At 37.1% G+C, this 13945-nt stretch overlaps 1 protein-coding gene and 1 long non-coding RNA gene across 3 annotated transcripts; both read left to right on the top strand.

The window, feature by feature from the left end:
* Nucleotides 1-61: 61 nt before the first annotated feature.
* On the top strand, nucleotides 62-4245 carry LOC124198850. 2 transcript variants are annotated; one of them, XM_046594902.1, is made up of 7 exons: nucleotides 62-1224; nucleotides 1457-1605; nucleotides 2006-2212; nucleotides 2754-2960; nucleotides 3542-3782; nucleotides 3849-4016; nucleotides 4081-4245. In XM_046594902.1, the coding sequence occupies exons 2-6, from the start codon at nucleotides 1503-1505 to the stop codon at nucleotides 3991-3993; spliced, it is 903 nt and encodes a 300-aa protein (XP_046450858.1). In that variant the 5' UTR covers nucleotides 62-1224; nucleotides 1457-1502; the 3' UTR covers nucleotides 3994-4016; nucleotides 4081-4245. The 2 variants fall into 2 exon arrangements, with proteins under 2 accessions (XP_046450858.1, XP_046450859.1); XM_046594903.1 differs by lacking the exon at nucleotides 2006-2212 and having other exon boundaries at nucleotides 343-1224.
* A 6732-nt stretch (nucleotides 4246-10977) lies between these two features.
* LOC124197658 lies at nucleotides 10978-12146 on the top strand. The gene is made up of 4 exons (XR_006876301.1): nucleotides 10978-11432; nucleotides 11499-11656; nucleotides 11715-11957; nucleotides 12033-12146. It is a non-coding gene; the product is annotated as an uncharacterized LOC124197658 (long non-coding RNA).
* Nucleotides 12147-13945: the final 1799 nt, after the last annotated feature.

Raw genomic sequence — 13945 nt, 5'->3', positions numbered from 1 at the left:
CATGACTACAGTTACAAAATTGCTTCACACTCAAGTATATTTTTACAAAAATTACTAGAACTGTCTGACCGAGTCTGACTTAATGATAACTAGAAGGGTCATTTTTTCGTCTGCCTCCGAGATTTTTATGGCTGAGAATTGGCAATTAATACATAGATTGCCTGGTAGCGTATGAAATAATACCACGGTGCGGCTAAGTTAGCCCGGTTAGCCTATCCTCCATCCATTCCTCCCATTTCTATTCAATCAGCCTTTGCAGGAGAGTAGCAATTTCTTAAAAATTGCAAGTGTATGGTTTTTAAAATTGCTATAATTAAAATTAGTTTCAATTTTATAGTTAAAATTTTGAGGAAAACGAGAGGAATTAATTCACATTCATTTAGACACGATCGAGTGAAAATTGCGAAGGAAAATTCACTAACTTCTAAAGCAATAATCGCCCGTGCTGAAATCACTGAGACCAAACGGAAAAAACAAACAAACAAAACAAACAAACATTTTTCAGTGCTTAAGATATGGACATCCTTATCTCACTAGTAGCCTTCAAATTGACATCAAATGAAAAAAAAATGTTCAAGGACAAGTCATCTGACTCTCTGAAAGCGCGTTAAACTGGGCCCCACGGATATGCACACACGTTGTGTTCCTTCCTCCGAATTCTAAGACTTTTGCAGCATTAATTGGACTTGTCTTTTGGTCTATCACGACTCGCTTCGCCGATATATTTCGCGTTTCTTTGTATTTCACAATGCCACAATTTAATTACAGTTATTTAGTGTCTGGCAAGTTTACAATTGGAATCTATGCATGCATAATAAAGTTCACCGCACCAGAATTTCAAACACGGACGAACGGACGAATAGGCTTCATACCGAATTTATGGCAAACAATAAGAAAATCAGCTGCTGTTGAATCACAATTTTCCTTGATTTGAATATTCCTGGTAGACCGGATGCACAGTTGCGCGGTGAGCAGTGGTAGTGTATGCAAAGCAAACCCTACGAAAAGTAGCTTATTGCTAACTAATGTAGTCATCAGCTGGACTCATCCCTGTTGGCTTACGGTATTTTCGAGTCGGCGATCGAGGGTACATAGGCTGCTGGACGAGACACGCAACTTCAGTTCCTTTTCAGTCGCTTCGTCGTTAAGATATCTTACTGTTCACATTGAAATCGTGCTCGTTGTATCCGATAGGATTTTCAAATTTCATCTCAATTCTTTAAGGTGAGCACTGATTTAATACATCATCTATAAATTTTACATTTCTGTTCGATTAAGATAAAAGTAAAATTTTTTATTCATCATTTTTATTGGTTCATTGCGTAGTAGATCGAGTGTTGGTTCATTGTACCAATGTGCTACATTATTTTTTAAAATCTATTTTTAAAAATTGATTTTCTTGATTCAAATTTTCTTTTGGTGATTATTTCCCTGATTTTTCTTTGCTTCTGTATAGGACGTAATTGACTAATAGTCTTTCCTGAAAATCAACTAATTTCAAAATGATGCGTAATAATTTGGCTTTGGGTACGCTATTGTTCGTAATTGGAATGTCATTTTCAGTTGACGCATTCTCTTTCGACAACTTCATCGATCCGTTGTTAAGTATGCCAACTTCACGATTTTCATAATATTGCAAAATTTTTTGTATCAAAAATTTAATTGGAAAGTAACATAAGAAATTCGATATCGACATACATTAAGCTTAATATAGGGAGATTATGTTACATTATTATAATTTTTAGAACTAGCGCAAATTTGTTGCACCCAGTAATTAAACTTTTTTATTACCTTTTAATCAATTAAGAATTTTTCCGGTATTTCCTTCCTTCCGACAATAAGTAGGCCTAAGACCAAATCTGAATCGGTTGAATAATCTCCCCCGCCCCTCCCATATTATTATCCCTATACAAGCAAGTGACTGATGAGACTATAGTGACGTATTATACCAATAAACACCATACACTTCTATACTTTGCACGTAAACGTGTCCCGGTCATTATAGGAAATAATGAAGAGCTGAATCTGGAAGAACAACTGTCTGAGCTAGGCCGAGTTGTTGATGATGCAGCCCGGAACCTCTTGAATCTAACAATAGGAACATCGACAACAATAACTCACGCAAATGCCCTCCTTGTTATTTTCATTCTTTCCGCTGTTATCTTCGCCATATTCTCTCTCACCTACTTGGCAGCTTCCTCAGTTTTTCCAGGTTACTCAAATATTGGTTTTTGCCTTCTTCATGTGCTTTTTACTAGACGACATAACAATTTTCAAATACCGTTGACGCAGAAACTGACCGATTACTTTACTTATCAAACATATCGACGCATCCATAACTGTATATAGTCACTCTCAAGTGATAGGTATGATTCATCAGGATTGTAGAGTTGGGAAGGTGAATGTTTTTTTTTTTCCAATGCTTTTCTGTGAATATGAATGCCGGAATTTTATGGGTTTGGAGAACTTTGGACGGACATTCTTTGATTACGATTACAGAATTACTATGCTCTAGACAGTTGTTTCATGTTTGGACAAGACGACCAATATAGTGTATATAATAGGGGACTATAATTATGGCCTATTTTACCTGAAGTCAGCATTTTATTCCGATTTAATTCGATTAGTTATAACCTAAATTCCTGCGACGCATGTAACTTCACAAAGTGATGTAGCTATAATAGCCTATTTTATATCGATGTATATATTTACGTTCTTTCAATTAAAATAATGTTCCACGGTGGATTCCTAAGGTATGAATGAAGAAAACGGAAATCTTGATCTGGGAGAAATTTTATCAAGTGAAACCGCCCATAACGCAGCTCGTCTGTTTCTCTCGTACATAAACTCAACAACCACCATATCGGCTTCATATGCACTCGTCATCATCCTAGGCATTTCTCTGGCTTTGCTTGCACTTCTAGGACTTGCTTACATGACAGCATCAGCTATTTTTACAGGTAATGTACAATTGTCAGTAAGAATTTGGTGACATTTTCACATGCTGATGCAAATAACTTGCTATATTTTTTTGCGCTTCATTGCAAAAAGAGAAAAAGAAAATATTGAATGTGAAAGTGTTGTGACTATAACTGGCCACTAGATTTCAGCCAACAGTTTATTAATTTTGGTGTTGGAGACCTACGCTGATGAATATATGTAGATACTCGTATTTACAGGAGATTGAGAGTCGCCTATTGGTTTATATATGAAGAAATTATTTTATGGAAAACTATTCACCGGTTTTGCTTTTGGACTCAAAGTAGTAAAGTACCTCGAATGATCACTCAGTGGAAGGTGTGGTTGGTGGTGATTGCACATGGTTCATACGGGACTTCTTGTACAAAAACGAATATCAAATGATACCTAAACAAATGAAAGTAATGTAATCGGTCGGTCAAATTCAAATCAGAACTGATCGAAACGACATTAAAAAATGAAATCGTTGACCTTGCAAAGAATTATACTTCTTCTTTAATAAATTTAATTATGGGGTATTTTAAGAGGGAAAATAATTTTCTTATGTAATTTGGCGTAATAGGTACTAGCGTTCAATCTTACTATGGGAAGCGTTCCATTCCGGACGGCGAAGGTGACCTGGATTTTAATTGGACTCGTATTGTACAAATTCTTCATGAAATGGATGAGCATTTCCGACGTCTTGGGGCAGAAAAGAACGACGATGATTGCCGTAAACGTTTGATATGCCGACTGTTTGAAAAAAACTATGACATTAAAAACGAAAGTCAAAGAAATCTGGCAAAGCTTACGAATGAGCTCAGGTAATTATTTGATTTAATTACGATAAATATATTTCCCTAACGTTATTTTGGTTATTACTTATTTAGTGGTATTTATAAAAGTAACAAATTTGTTACTGAAAAATTGGATTTTAAACCTTCATATGACAGTATGAGAGCTTATCACGAAGCCAACGATAATGGGAAATTCGGCGATTGCTCATTTTTTTACCCAAAATGTGACAACAATTGAAAAGAATTTGAATCCAAGAAAGCGTAAAGAATATACAGGAAGAAATCTGAAAAATTATTTTATTTTCATACTTCTTTGTATTGACAGGGTTATACTAAAATTCTGATCTGGTATGGCGAAGATGGAAAAATTCAACAAATATTTATTTCTTTCATTTGCCTCATAAATGTTATCAAACTGTTATATTCAATATCTCTTCCTTCTGTAATTTATGTTTTTTTTAGAAAGTTTGATAAACGGGATGTACTTTAATTATTAATACCTGCATTCGAAAAAAAAAAAAAACCAAACCAAACCAAACAAAAAACAACACTTCATATCTAAAGGCAGAGCCATTTAAGGGGGAGGTCACTGGTCAGTCAATTCGATAAGAGATTTTCCCTTGGGCTGCGGCACCGCCTATTATGGCATATGGCACGCCGAAAGGGTGACATAAAAGAATGTAAAAAAAAAAATAAATTCGCCGCATCGCCATCTAGCGGCCAAATATAGAACTACATGCAAAATTTCCCTTTCTTGCCCCGAAACGCGGAAATTTTCTTTGCTTATTCTTCGTCGTCAGCAGTACATGAGAAGAGAACTCGGACCACTCAAACTAAAAAAACCGCTTGTAACCTAGGTAAATCATTTCATCTGAGTCAACAGAGAAATAAATCAATAGAAATTAACATCGCATTTTACTACTAATACCATAAAAACTTAGTAGGGTAACAACATAGGGGAGACCGGATCTACCCATATTGGACAGTTCCGGTTTTACCCCCATATATCCCATCCCCTTACGCGAAAGAAAGAATTTTTTTGAAAAAACACGCGGAAATAGTTTCCATACACCCAGAGTTACCAACCTTTAAAATTGTAAAATTTATAGAGATTTAAATTTTTAGGTTTTTTTTTTACCAGACCGGGGTAATATTGGAAAGACGTCTGTACCATGTTAGGCAGGTTATAAAAATAGGGATAGGATAAATAAAAAGTTATGAAAAATCAGGAAATGTAGATGGTAATGTAGTTAAACCCCAAACAAACTGAAAAATTTTTCTGATAGGGAAAAAATTACAACTTTTATCCCTGAGAGATTTACTTTAGTAAAGATGGAAGGCTATGCCGTGGTTATGGGTCCCAAACTGTTTATTGTTCCCCCACGGGTTCCAGCCGTTCTGTGATTGGCTGAAATTGGGGGGAATTATCGCGTGTAACCTGGGGAACTTTTCGTTTTCGTTTATTTTTTATTCGATTCGCCGTATTAAACTACGTGCCTGGGCAAATTTTGAAGTCTGTTGGTGTTTTTTTTCATTTTTATATATTTATTATTCGGTCAAAATTCGAATTTTTGTGGTTCCTGCCGGTTTGTGATTGGCTGCAAAATTGGGCAGAATTATCGCGTGTCAACAGGGCTATTGTTCGTTTTCATCATGAATTTTTTAGGGTTTTTTTTATTTCTTGAATATCTCAGACAATAACCATGAGATTTTCATGAAACTTATAACAGTTAATGATTACTACAAAGAATAAACTGTAGAAAAATTGGATTTTTAAAATCATTTTAACTATTTTTACCGACTCTGTCTAACGTGGTACAGTTTCCAAGATGGGTCCGGTCTCCCCTACGTAGGTTGTAATTTTTATTTTAAGCTTCAGGTACATGTAACTGCAACCGCCGTACTACTCACTAGTAGTGGAGACCGGGGCTATAGGGAACACGGGGCTAAAATGTACAGGGAAGTTTTTATATGTACGATTTGTTTTAAAATGCCGAAATAAATACAGCGTATTGTAAATGATGTTTTTTTTATCCTCTAAACTTTTTTTCCTGAATTTCTGATTAATTTTGCGAGTATTTTGGTAAAAACAAAAAAATGGGAATCGGACAAAAATTTTGGACGTTTAGTTTTCAATTTTTTTTATACACTTCTATAAATATTTCCATAAAACCCAGATAGCTATTTGATAGGGTTTTCTTTCTAGTTTAAGATAGTAATTTTTTTTTAGAAAAAATTTGTTTCTAAGTATTTGATAATTTAGTTTATTTGATGTTGTTGGGGTCTGGGTTAAATGGTACAGCCATCTGTTGCCAGGTAAACGACCAAATAAGATCGAAAAAAAACATCTTTACTTTTTTCATTGTATCTCCACTTATACTCAATAGAATGAATAAAATTACACTAATTCTGAAATAAAAATGAATTTCCTTTTCATTAGTGCGTCTTTCAATATATTTAATTTATCCGTTGCAGAGAAAAATGGTGTTCCGTTTTGCCCCTGGCTCTGTTCCGTTTAACCCTAAAATTTTTTTTTCCTTAATTTTTTCCTCTTTACATTTGATTAAATAACTATTACATAGTTTAACGAAAAAATATGAAAAAATAACCTAATGTCGAGAAATGCATGGGAATCACTCCTAAATTTTTATTTCAACTTAATTCTGCTATTTAAAAAATTCGCAGCGTAAAGAAAAAAAGTGTCCCATATAGCCCCGGTCTCCCCTACCATGCTTAATATGATAGGAAAAGGTTAAAATAGGGAAACAAGGTGCGTATTTCTATAAGTTTCTATTAGTTATTTCTATAATAGTTTGGTCATTTTAGCCGAAAAAGGAGGGTGTACCTCAAACAATTAGTCATTAGGAATTTTTTTAATGAGCACTATTTCTACTTATTTTTTAAGGAAGTGTATGAAATAATTTAAAAATCGTACCTTGTGATTCCATATAAATTTTCAATTAAAAATAAGAAAATATGAAATGGGGGACTAATTTTGAATTTTTTATTATTTTTAGTACATGTTATCAAACTTTATACGTCAATAAACGTGTGTTGCAAATTTAAATGTTTTTGGTGTAGATTTACTATTTTTTATTTAATTTAAAAGTTACTGAAATTGGTTTCCGCGTGTACCATTCTCCGCATGTATCACATGGAATCATGTCCCACTCTTTTCATGGAATACGGTGCTCAGTTCTTCGACAGTAGCAGTGGACATCGATATGATGAGTCATTTCTTCATCGGCCTCAGATGAGTAACGGTCACGAGTTGGGTAGCCTTTCGAAGATGAAAATACCGTGAATCGCTCGTTAACTGAACACTCGCGTAGATGTTTTCTCATACTTCTTTGATCGTACAAGAGAGTATTGGGATCAAATCCGTTAGCCAGGCTGGTTGCGTATGCCGCGACAAAAACAACACAGTCGTACCCATTATTCTGCTGCTGGCAGCTCTTTACCACGTACGAAATTTGATTTTCTGGTGTTAGCAGCACACTCGACATACAACTGAGTGTATGGGATCGATTCCAAAATGGTTGAGCAATAAGTCATAAACCGTGACGTGATCAGCGAAGAACCCTTTTGCAACAAGAACCCAGTGGTTTGAATCAAGAACCACCTGCATCCACTTATCACCGATGGCTTTCGGAAATTCCAAACTTCCCCCGATAGTGCAGCAGAAGAGACGACCAATGTCTGGGAATTGATCTTTCAAAATCCGCTGGATATTGTTCATATTGCCCGACGTTAGAAGGTTCCGACTGTCGATGGGTTCTGGATTCTCCGTAAAAAGCAAACATTGATTTGTACACTCACTTCCAAAAATAACTGGGCCAGGGAAAGCGCAAAACAACGCACCTAAGTTGGCTTTAACCAAAATTCTCTTTTCTTACATTGAGAAAAATGTAACCCTTCCCTCTCGATTACAAACAACAAAGGCTGTACACCATTGTGGCCAACACAGGTGCGTTGTTTTGCGCTTTCCCTGGCCCAGTTAAATTGGAAGTGAGTGTACGATCACGTCGTGGTTTACCGCTGGTCACCGTTGCTGGGACGATTACCTGGTATAGAGAAACGTGCATTCATTTTAATAAATTAAAAATTAATTCACTGATTTATTATTTATTTATAAATTGCTCTATGTGTTTTTATTTCAAATTGACGGAAGGTATACTGAGAATCAAACTACTCCCCATCTTTTAATCCCTTTTTCACCTTTTCTTTCTCTCATTCTTTTCCTTTAAAGGTGAAAAAGGGATTAAAAAATGGGGGAGTTGTTTGATTCTCAGTATACCTTCCGTCAATTTGAAATAAAAACACATAGAGCAATTTGCCTGCTCAAGAAATTAACAAGCGTGACTGTATGTTCATCTTCCTCAGCTAAAATCAACATTTTTTCCATTTCTTTGCTGATAATTCCTTCGATCTAAAGCGATTTGAGTAACAAAACAACTCGTTTGTATAAGTATAAGAAAAATTAAAGACGTTTGATTACGTTGTGTTTTCTTAATCTTTTTTCAGGCCTTCCGTTGTTTGCGTTCGTTTCATGTACACGCTTCTTCACCGCCCCTCCTACTCTCCTGTTATGGAATGCGCTAAAAAGACTTTTGTCTTGCCCCTTTGGTCGTCCTTTTTTTTAGAGCATGAGAAATTCTAAGGGCTTTCCATGGAAGCGGTGAAAACTTAGGGCAGAATGCATCCGCGTCACTCTTTACAGGTTCAGAAACTGTGGTGTCGATATCAAATTCTCCTGACTGGACGACAAGATCTTCAGCTGGGCATACATCTGTTGTAAGGTGATCAATGAACAATTTTAATCGATTCACTTTTACCAAATGAAGTTAATGGAAGTACCTGTGGTAGCTAATCTGATTGGCTGATCTTTCTTAATTGATTCACTATTCGGCCTGACAACCCCTGGAATAATCAAGAAATTGCCTCTACTCGTAAAGAAGTTAGGAGGCTGGAGAGACGTTGGAAAGCTACAAGTCTGACTATTGACAAGGAGATCTTGCATCATGCTCTGAGCAAATTGAGATCCCTTATATCTTCTGCGAAAGTGGATTTTCTCAATTCCAAGATTACTGAGCAAACCGGAAAGAAGTCGTTATTCAAGATTGTTGACTCGTTTCTTTTGATGAAGCCTGCTCTTCGCCTTCCATCGCATACTGATCTACCTGCTCCTCTTGAGAAATTTGGTGACTTTTTTCTGAAGAAAATTTATGACATCAGGACGAACCTAGACGTCTTTGGATCGACTTCGGTAACCGAACAACCAATGACTTCTCGTTCTTTCACAAAGTTTGCCCCAGTAACGAGTGCTGATGTTCTTTCTTTGATTACTCGCTGCCCAACTAAGTCTTCGCCCCTGGATCCCATTCCGACATTTCTGTTGAAGAAGGTTGCTGAAATTCTTGTCACAGCCATAACTAAACTAGTGAATCTGTCCCTCTCGCTGGGTGTCTTCCCTGATGATATGAAACTTGCTGTCGTGACACCATTGTTGAAGAAGCTAATCTGAACCCTGATGTCCTAAACAACTATCGGCCTGTATCTAATCTTTCTTTTTTGTCCAAAATTATTGAGCGTGTTGTCGTTAGACAACTTCATGATTATCTGGAAACTGAATCTGAGTCTCTCTTCGTCCCCGTGCAGTCGGCCTACAGGCCGTTTCACTCTACTGAAACTGCTCTTTTGAAAGTCTGTAATGATTTACTTGTTTCTGCTGACGAAAAAGATGTAGCTACTGTTGTTGCCTTCCTTGATCAGAGTGCTGCTTTTGACCTTGTTGACCATCAGATCCTTATTGCTCGGCTTTCTGCTAAATTTGGTATTTGTGGCCCCACGCTAGCATGGTTTCAATCTTACCTTTCGGATCGGCGTCAATCTGTCAGTGTGTCAGGCCAATTTTCATCTGCTGTTCTTCTCCCCTCTGGTGTTCCTCAAGGGTCTGTTCTCGGTCCTGTCCTGTATATCCTATACACCACCCCGATCCATGAGATATCTACCAGCTATGGTATCTCTGATCTTCAGTATGCCGATGACGACCAGAAATATGTATCATTTCGGATCTCCAAAGATGGTGCTGATCAACGGCGAGCTTTTTCTTCTCTATCTGCCTGCATAGCTGAAACGAGGAGATGGGGTGCGCAAAACCTGATCAAATACAACGACTCGAAGACTGAAGTCATGTTGGTGTACTCCAAGCATGTGGGTGTTGAACCTGCTCCTTATTTCCTGACTGTTGGTGACGCTGATATTCGACCGGTCTCTACAGTGAGAAGTCTTGGTGTGATACTTGACTCGCACCTCACCATGGATGCTCAAGTTTGTTCGGCTTGCAAGAAGGCTTTCTACCATTTGAGGAAAATTTCTCAAATAAGAAAATTCCTCACCGAGTCCGCACTTGCTCAACTTATTCATGCCTTTGTCATCACTCAACTAGACTACTGCAACTCTCTCCTAGTGGGACTGCCGAAGTCATCACTTGATCGTCTCCAGCGTGTCCAGAATGCAGCGGCTCGTCTCATCAAAGGCGCGAAAAAGTGCGACCCGATTTCTCCTATTCTCCTCGATCTCCATTGGCTCCCTATTGCATTTCGAATTGATTTCAAAATTGCTCTGCTCACGTATCGTTGTCTACACTGTCTGGCTCCTCGTTACTTGTCGTCCCTCCTCCGTCTACCTGTCTCCTCTCGCTTGGCCTGTGATAGACTAATTTCAATGAAGTCCCGTACCAATACTTATGGCTGCCGGTCCTTCAAGACGTATGCTCCCCAGCTTTGGAATTCTCTTCCTCAGAATGTCCGTACTGCGTCTTCCCTAGTCCAGTTCCGCTCTCGCCTGAAGACCCATTTAATAACTGTTGCATTTAGAGATGTAATTGATCGACGTGCTCGTCGGGAAAGGAAGCGCCTTTGATCATGTTAATGGAAAAGGCGCTATATTAAGTGAAATACATTATTATTATTATTATTATTAATTAGATCATGAACGTCTAAAAACAGTTGAAGTTTTTCTTGGAAATCGGAATAAGCCAGGCCACTCAGGGTATCAGCCATCTTTTTAAACAGCGACAGGGCCATGTTGTACTGCTCTCTTGCCGTTACAGGACCTTTCCTTACTTTCTTCGGTTCCTTGCTGATGGTAGACGGAGCGAGACATTTAGGGACCAGTACGCATCCTGTACATTTAACGAATAAGTATTTTTAATTTACAAGGAAAATATTTCCATTAACCTCTAAGCAGCCATCCAGCCAGTGTTGAGAGAAACTTCGCGTGGGAATTTTTTAATTCTCTTGAATGAAGAAAAATAAGAGGTTGCGGCAGGGTAGCCCATAGTTTGAGAAGAACTGGCATGAGCATTTCGTCAAATCAGTTGATATCCGGTAAGCGTAGTTCCTTGATTGGATATTATACACATCATCTTCCTTGATGTAGCTGTAGATTTTCTTCTTTTGAACTAGCTCAATTTGTTCATTGTCAAGGCTTCTGGCGAAAGGGGTTATTGATTTTCTATATTTGTCAAAGAGCGGGTTCGTTTTCTTGTGCGTAAAATGCATTTCCCTTATTCACTGCTTCAATTTTCTCTCAGTCAGCCTTAATTTTATGTTGCCCAGAAGGTGGCGTATGACTAGATCAAGTCTCTTTGTTTTTAGAAATATCACCTTGATGGTAAGATGGAACCTTTTTGTGAAAGAAACGATTTTTTAAATTATTTTCATAATCCTTTTAAATTAGAATTATACCTTTCTAAACGATTGGTTGTATTGTTTCCTAAAGTTGGCAAGTGGCGACGCCCAAAGCTCGTCCATTTTGATTCGATGTTGAACCAATTTAGCTGGAAGTACGAAGAAAGACTTCCCTCTCCCTCGCCTTATTTTGATAGACTATTATAGGTAACAGTTATATTAAAGAAATTTTAATTTACCTTGCTTTAGCAGAAATTGTTTTCAGCATTTTAGGCTTCCTCCGTCTCAGCATACAGAGCGTTGCAAAAATGCTCCCGTATTTCATCCTTGTATTGTTGAGTAAGGTCCTATCCATCAACCTTTTTGTTCAGGCGATCGCCAACAGATTTGATGATATGAAAATGGCAAAGAATGTTTTCCGCTTTTGGAAAATACTGTTCCATAGGTGCGATCTCAGAGCAGTCCTTATCAGTAATGGTGACTTTAGTGATGCTCACGTCGTTAGTCTGTAAGTATTGTTCATAATTAGTTTACGTTTTCATGTCAAATAATATAATGTAAATACCTCCGTAAATATTCGTAGGAAATCGGAGAGAGCACCTTTTGTTTCGGTCTTGGTGAAATATTGCGCGACAGGCTGGCTTTCGCCATTATTATCTTCACACATCAAATGGTAAAGTGAGAAACCCACATTGTTGGTGCCGTAAGTCCCTTCCATATCTAAAATAGTTCCTATCTTGGAGTATAATTTTCTTTGCGATTCTGTCTGGAAATAGATTCCGTCAACTTCCCCATTTGGCTCGTGAACAATCTGCGAAACATTTTTCGACCGCTCATTTCCTTTATATTGTATTCCCCAGAAATTTGGATATTTTGCGGATTTTGTTCTTCGAGCTCTCTTAAAATGGTAACCATGGTTTGCCATTCATCTTCGTCATTTACTGTACGTCAGAGTAGAAATTTAAGCTATATTGATCCAAACTTTTTGCTAACAGCAATTGTAACCTACCAGTCACTTATCAAATCTTTACTGATAAGATGGTGTAATGTTTATTAACAATATATGGCAAAGCCATTACCAAGTTCTAATACTTATTGATGCGTTCACCATATATGTATTCCTAATTACTTTAGCAGGCATGGCTACTATCAGACAAGCCATCTTCCGCTGCCTCGTATATAAACCGGCATTCCATTTTGGGAGTCGCTTGTACGGTCACTTTTGAGACGCTTGTAGTAGTGTTACAGTTGTCGTCTTGGTTGTCCCTGACTGTCTCTGTCTTACATTACCACCTGGTGTCAGCTGACTCTAAATACACCTTGTAGCCACACCTCTCGTGTCGAATCGCTTTATTGTGATAAGCCATCATCACAAAAAGAAGAGGTAGACCTCCGAAGAAATCCCCCCTTGGGTTCATTCGATAGCTAAATAATCATTCTATCACAATTAGTCGTATTTTTCTAAAGAGAACATTCGTTAAGAAGATATAACCGATATAGAGGCTATTCACCTCGTGGTTTGTTTCGATGTTCGCCATTGTTGTTGGTTGTTTTGGTTGTCTGTATATTGGTTGAACTTGAAAGTGTGTTTTCCCAATATAAAGTGGATTTTGTGAATCAGTGTGTTATTTTTTACATATTTTTTTATGTCAGTTAATTGCTACGTATCTTGGTTAGAATGTGTAGCAATTTGTGTCTCCAGATCACATCCCTAGCTAGCATGTCTTTATTGGTAAAATATTTTTTTCCGACAATATTCTTCGATCGATAACCCACATATTGGTATAATATTATATTATTACTTTGTTCCGACAAGGTGGCTGTTAAATTTTTTTGTTGTTTTCCCATTAAATGACTATTATCAAAAAGGAATAAATCAATATATTTTTCTTTTATTTTCCCAATAACGGATCATTAAATAAGGAATACATCGTTTTCTATGAAAAAGCTATAGTCTTATACATTTACCACACGTTCAAAATCCTAAATGATTGTTTATATGCTTGCTTTTTAACCGAGAGTGGGTTTAAATCACCATCCTTTGAATCATCAATCCAATGCTATAACCACTACACCAACAACGGAGATGTTAATAAAGTCCCGACGTGACCGGGTGGATAGTGCATACTTACACATTGTCATGGTTATAGCCCAGCGTGAGCAAAATGGATTTAATTACATCAGTGTAGGAATTTATGATTGTGAAAGTGGGTTTGAACCAACCTCCATAGAATTACCTATATGGATAGATAATAATAGCAGTTTTAACATTTCATCTCCTTAACGTTTAAGAAAAATTATATCACGATAGCGTGGAGATAGAGTTTTAAATTCGAAGTATGAAAGTTAGTTGTTCGAGACTTGTGCACGATCTGGATTCTAAGACAATTGGTTTGTTCATTTAGGTAATTGTATGCAGAACTAAAGAATTGAATACGATATAAAACATTCAGGATTTTGAACGCATGCTAAATGTAAAAGACTATAGCTTTTTCA

This window comes from Daphnia pulex, chromosome 7 (assembly GCF_021134715.1).
Source record: "Daphnia pulex isolate KAP4 chromosome 7, ASM2113471v1".
Taxonomy (NCBI): domain Eukaryota; kingdom Metazoa; phylum Arthropoda; class Branchiopoda; order Diplostraca; family Daphniidae; genus Daphnia; species Daphnia pulex.
The sequence above is the reverse complement of the archived record's forward strand: the minus strand, read 5'-3'. Positions and strand labels throughout refer to the sequence as shown.

Coding starts and splice junctions, on each gene's coding strand:
- LOC124198850 (XM_046594902.1), top strand. CDS start 1,503: ATGATGCGTAATAATTTGGCTTTGGGTACGCTATTGTTCGTAATTGGA. Junction 1,606..2,005: donor CTTCATCGATCCGTTGTTAA/GTATGCCAACTT, acceptor CGGTCATTATAG/GAAATAATGAAGAGCTGAAT. Junction 2,213..2,753: donor AGCTTCCTCAGTTTTTCCAG/GTTACTCAAATA, acceptor TGGATTCCTAAG/GTATGAATGAAGAAAACGGA.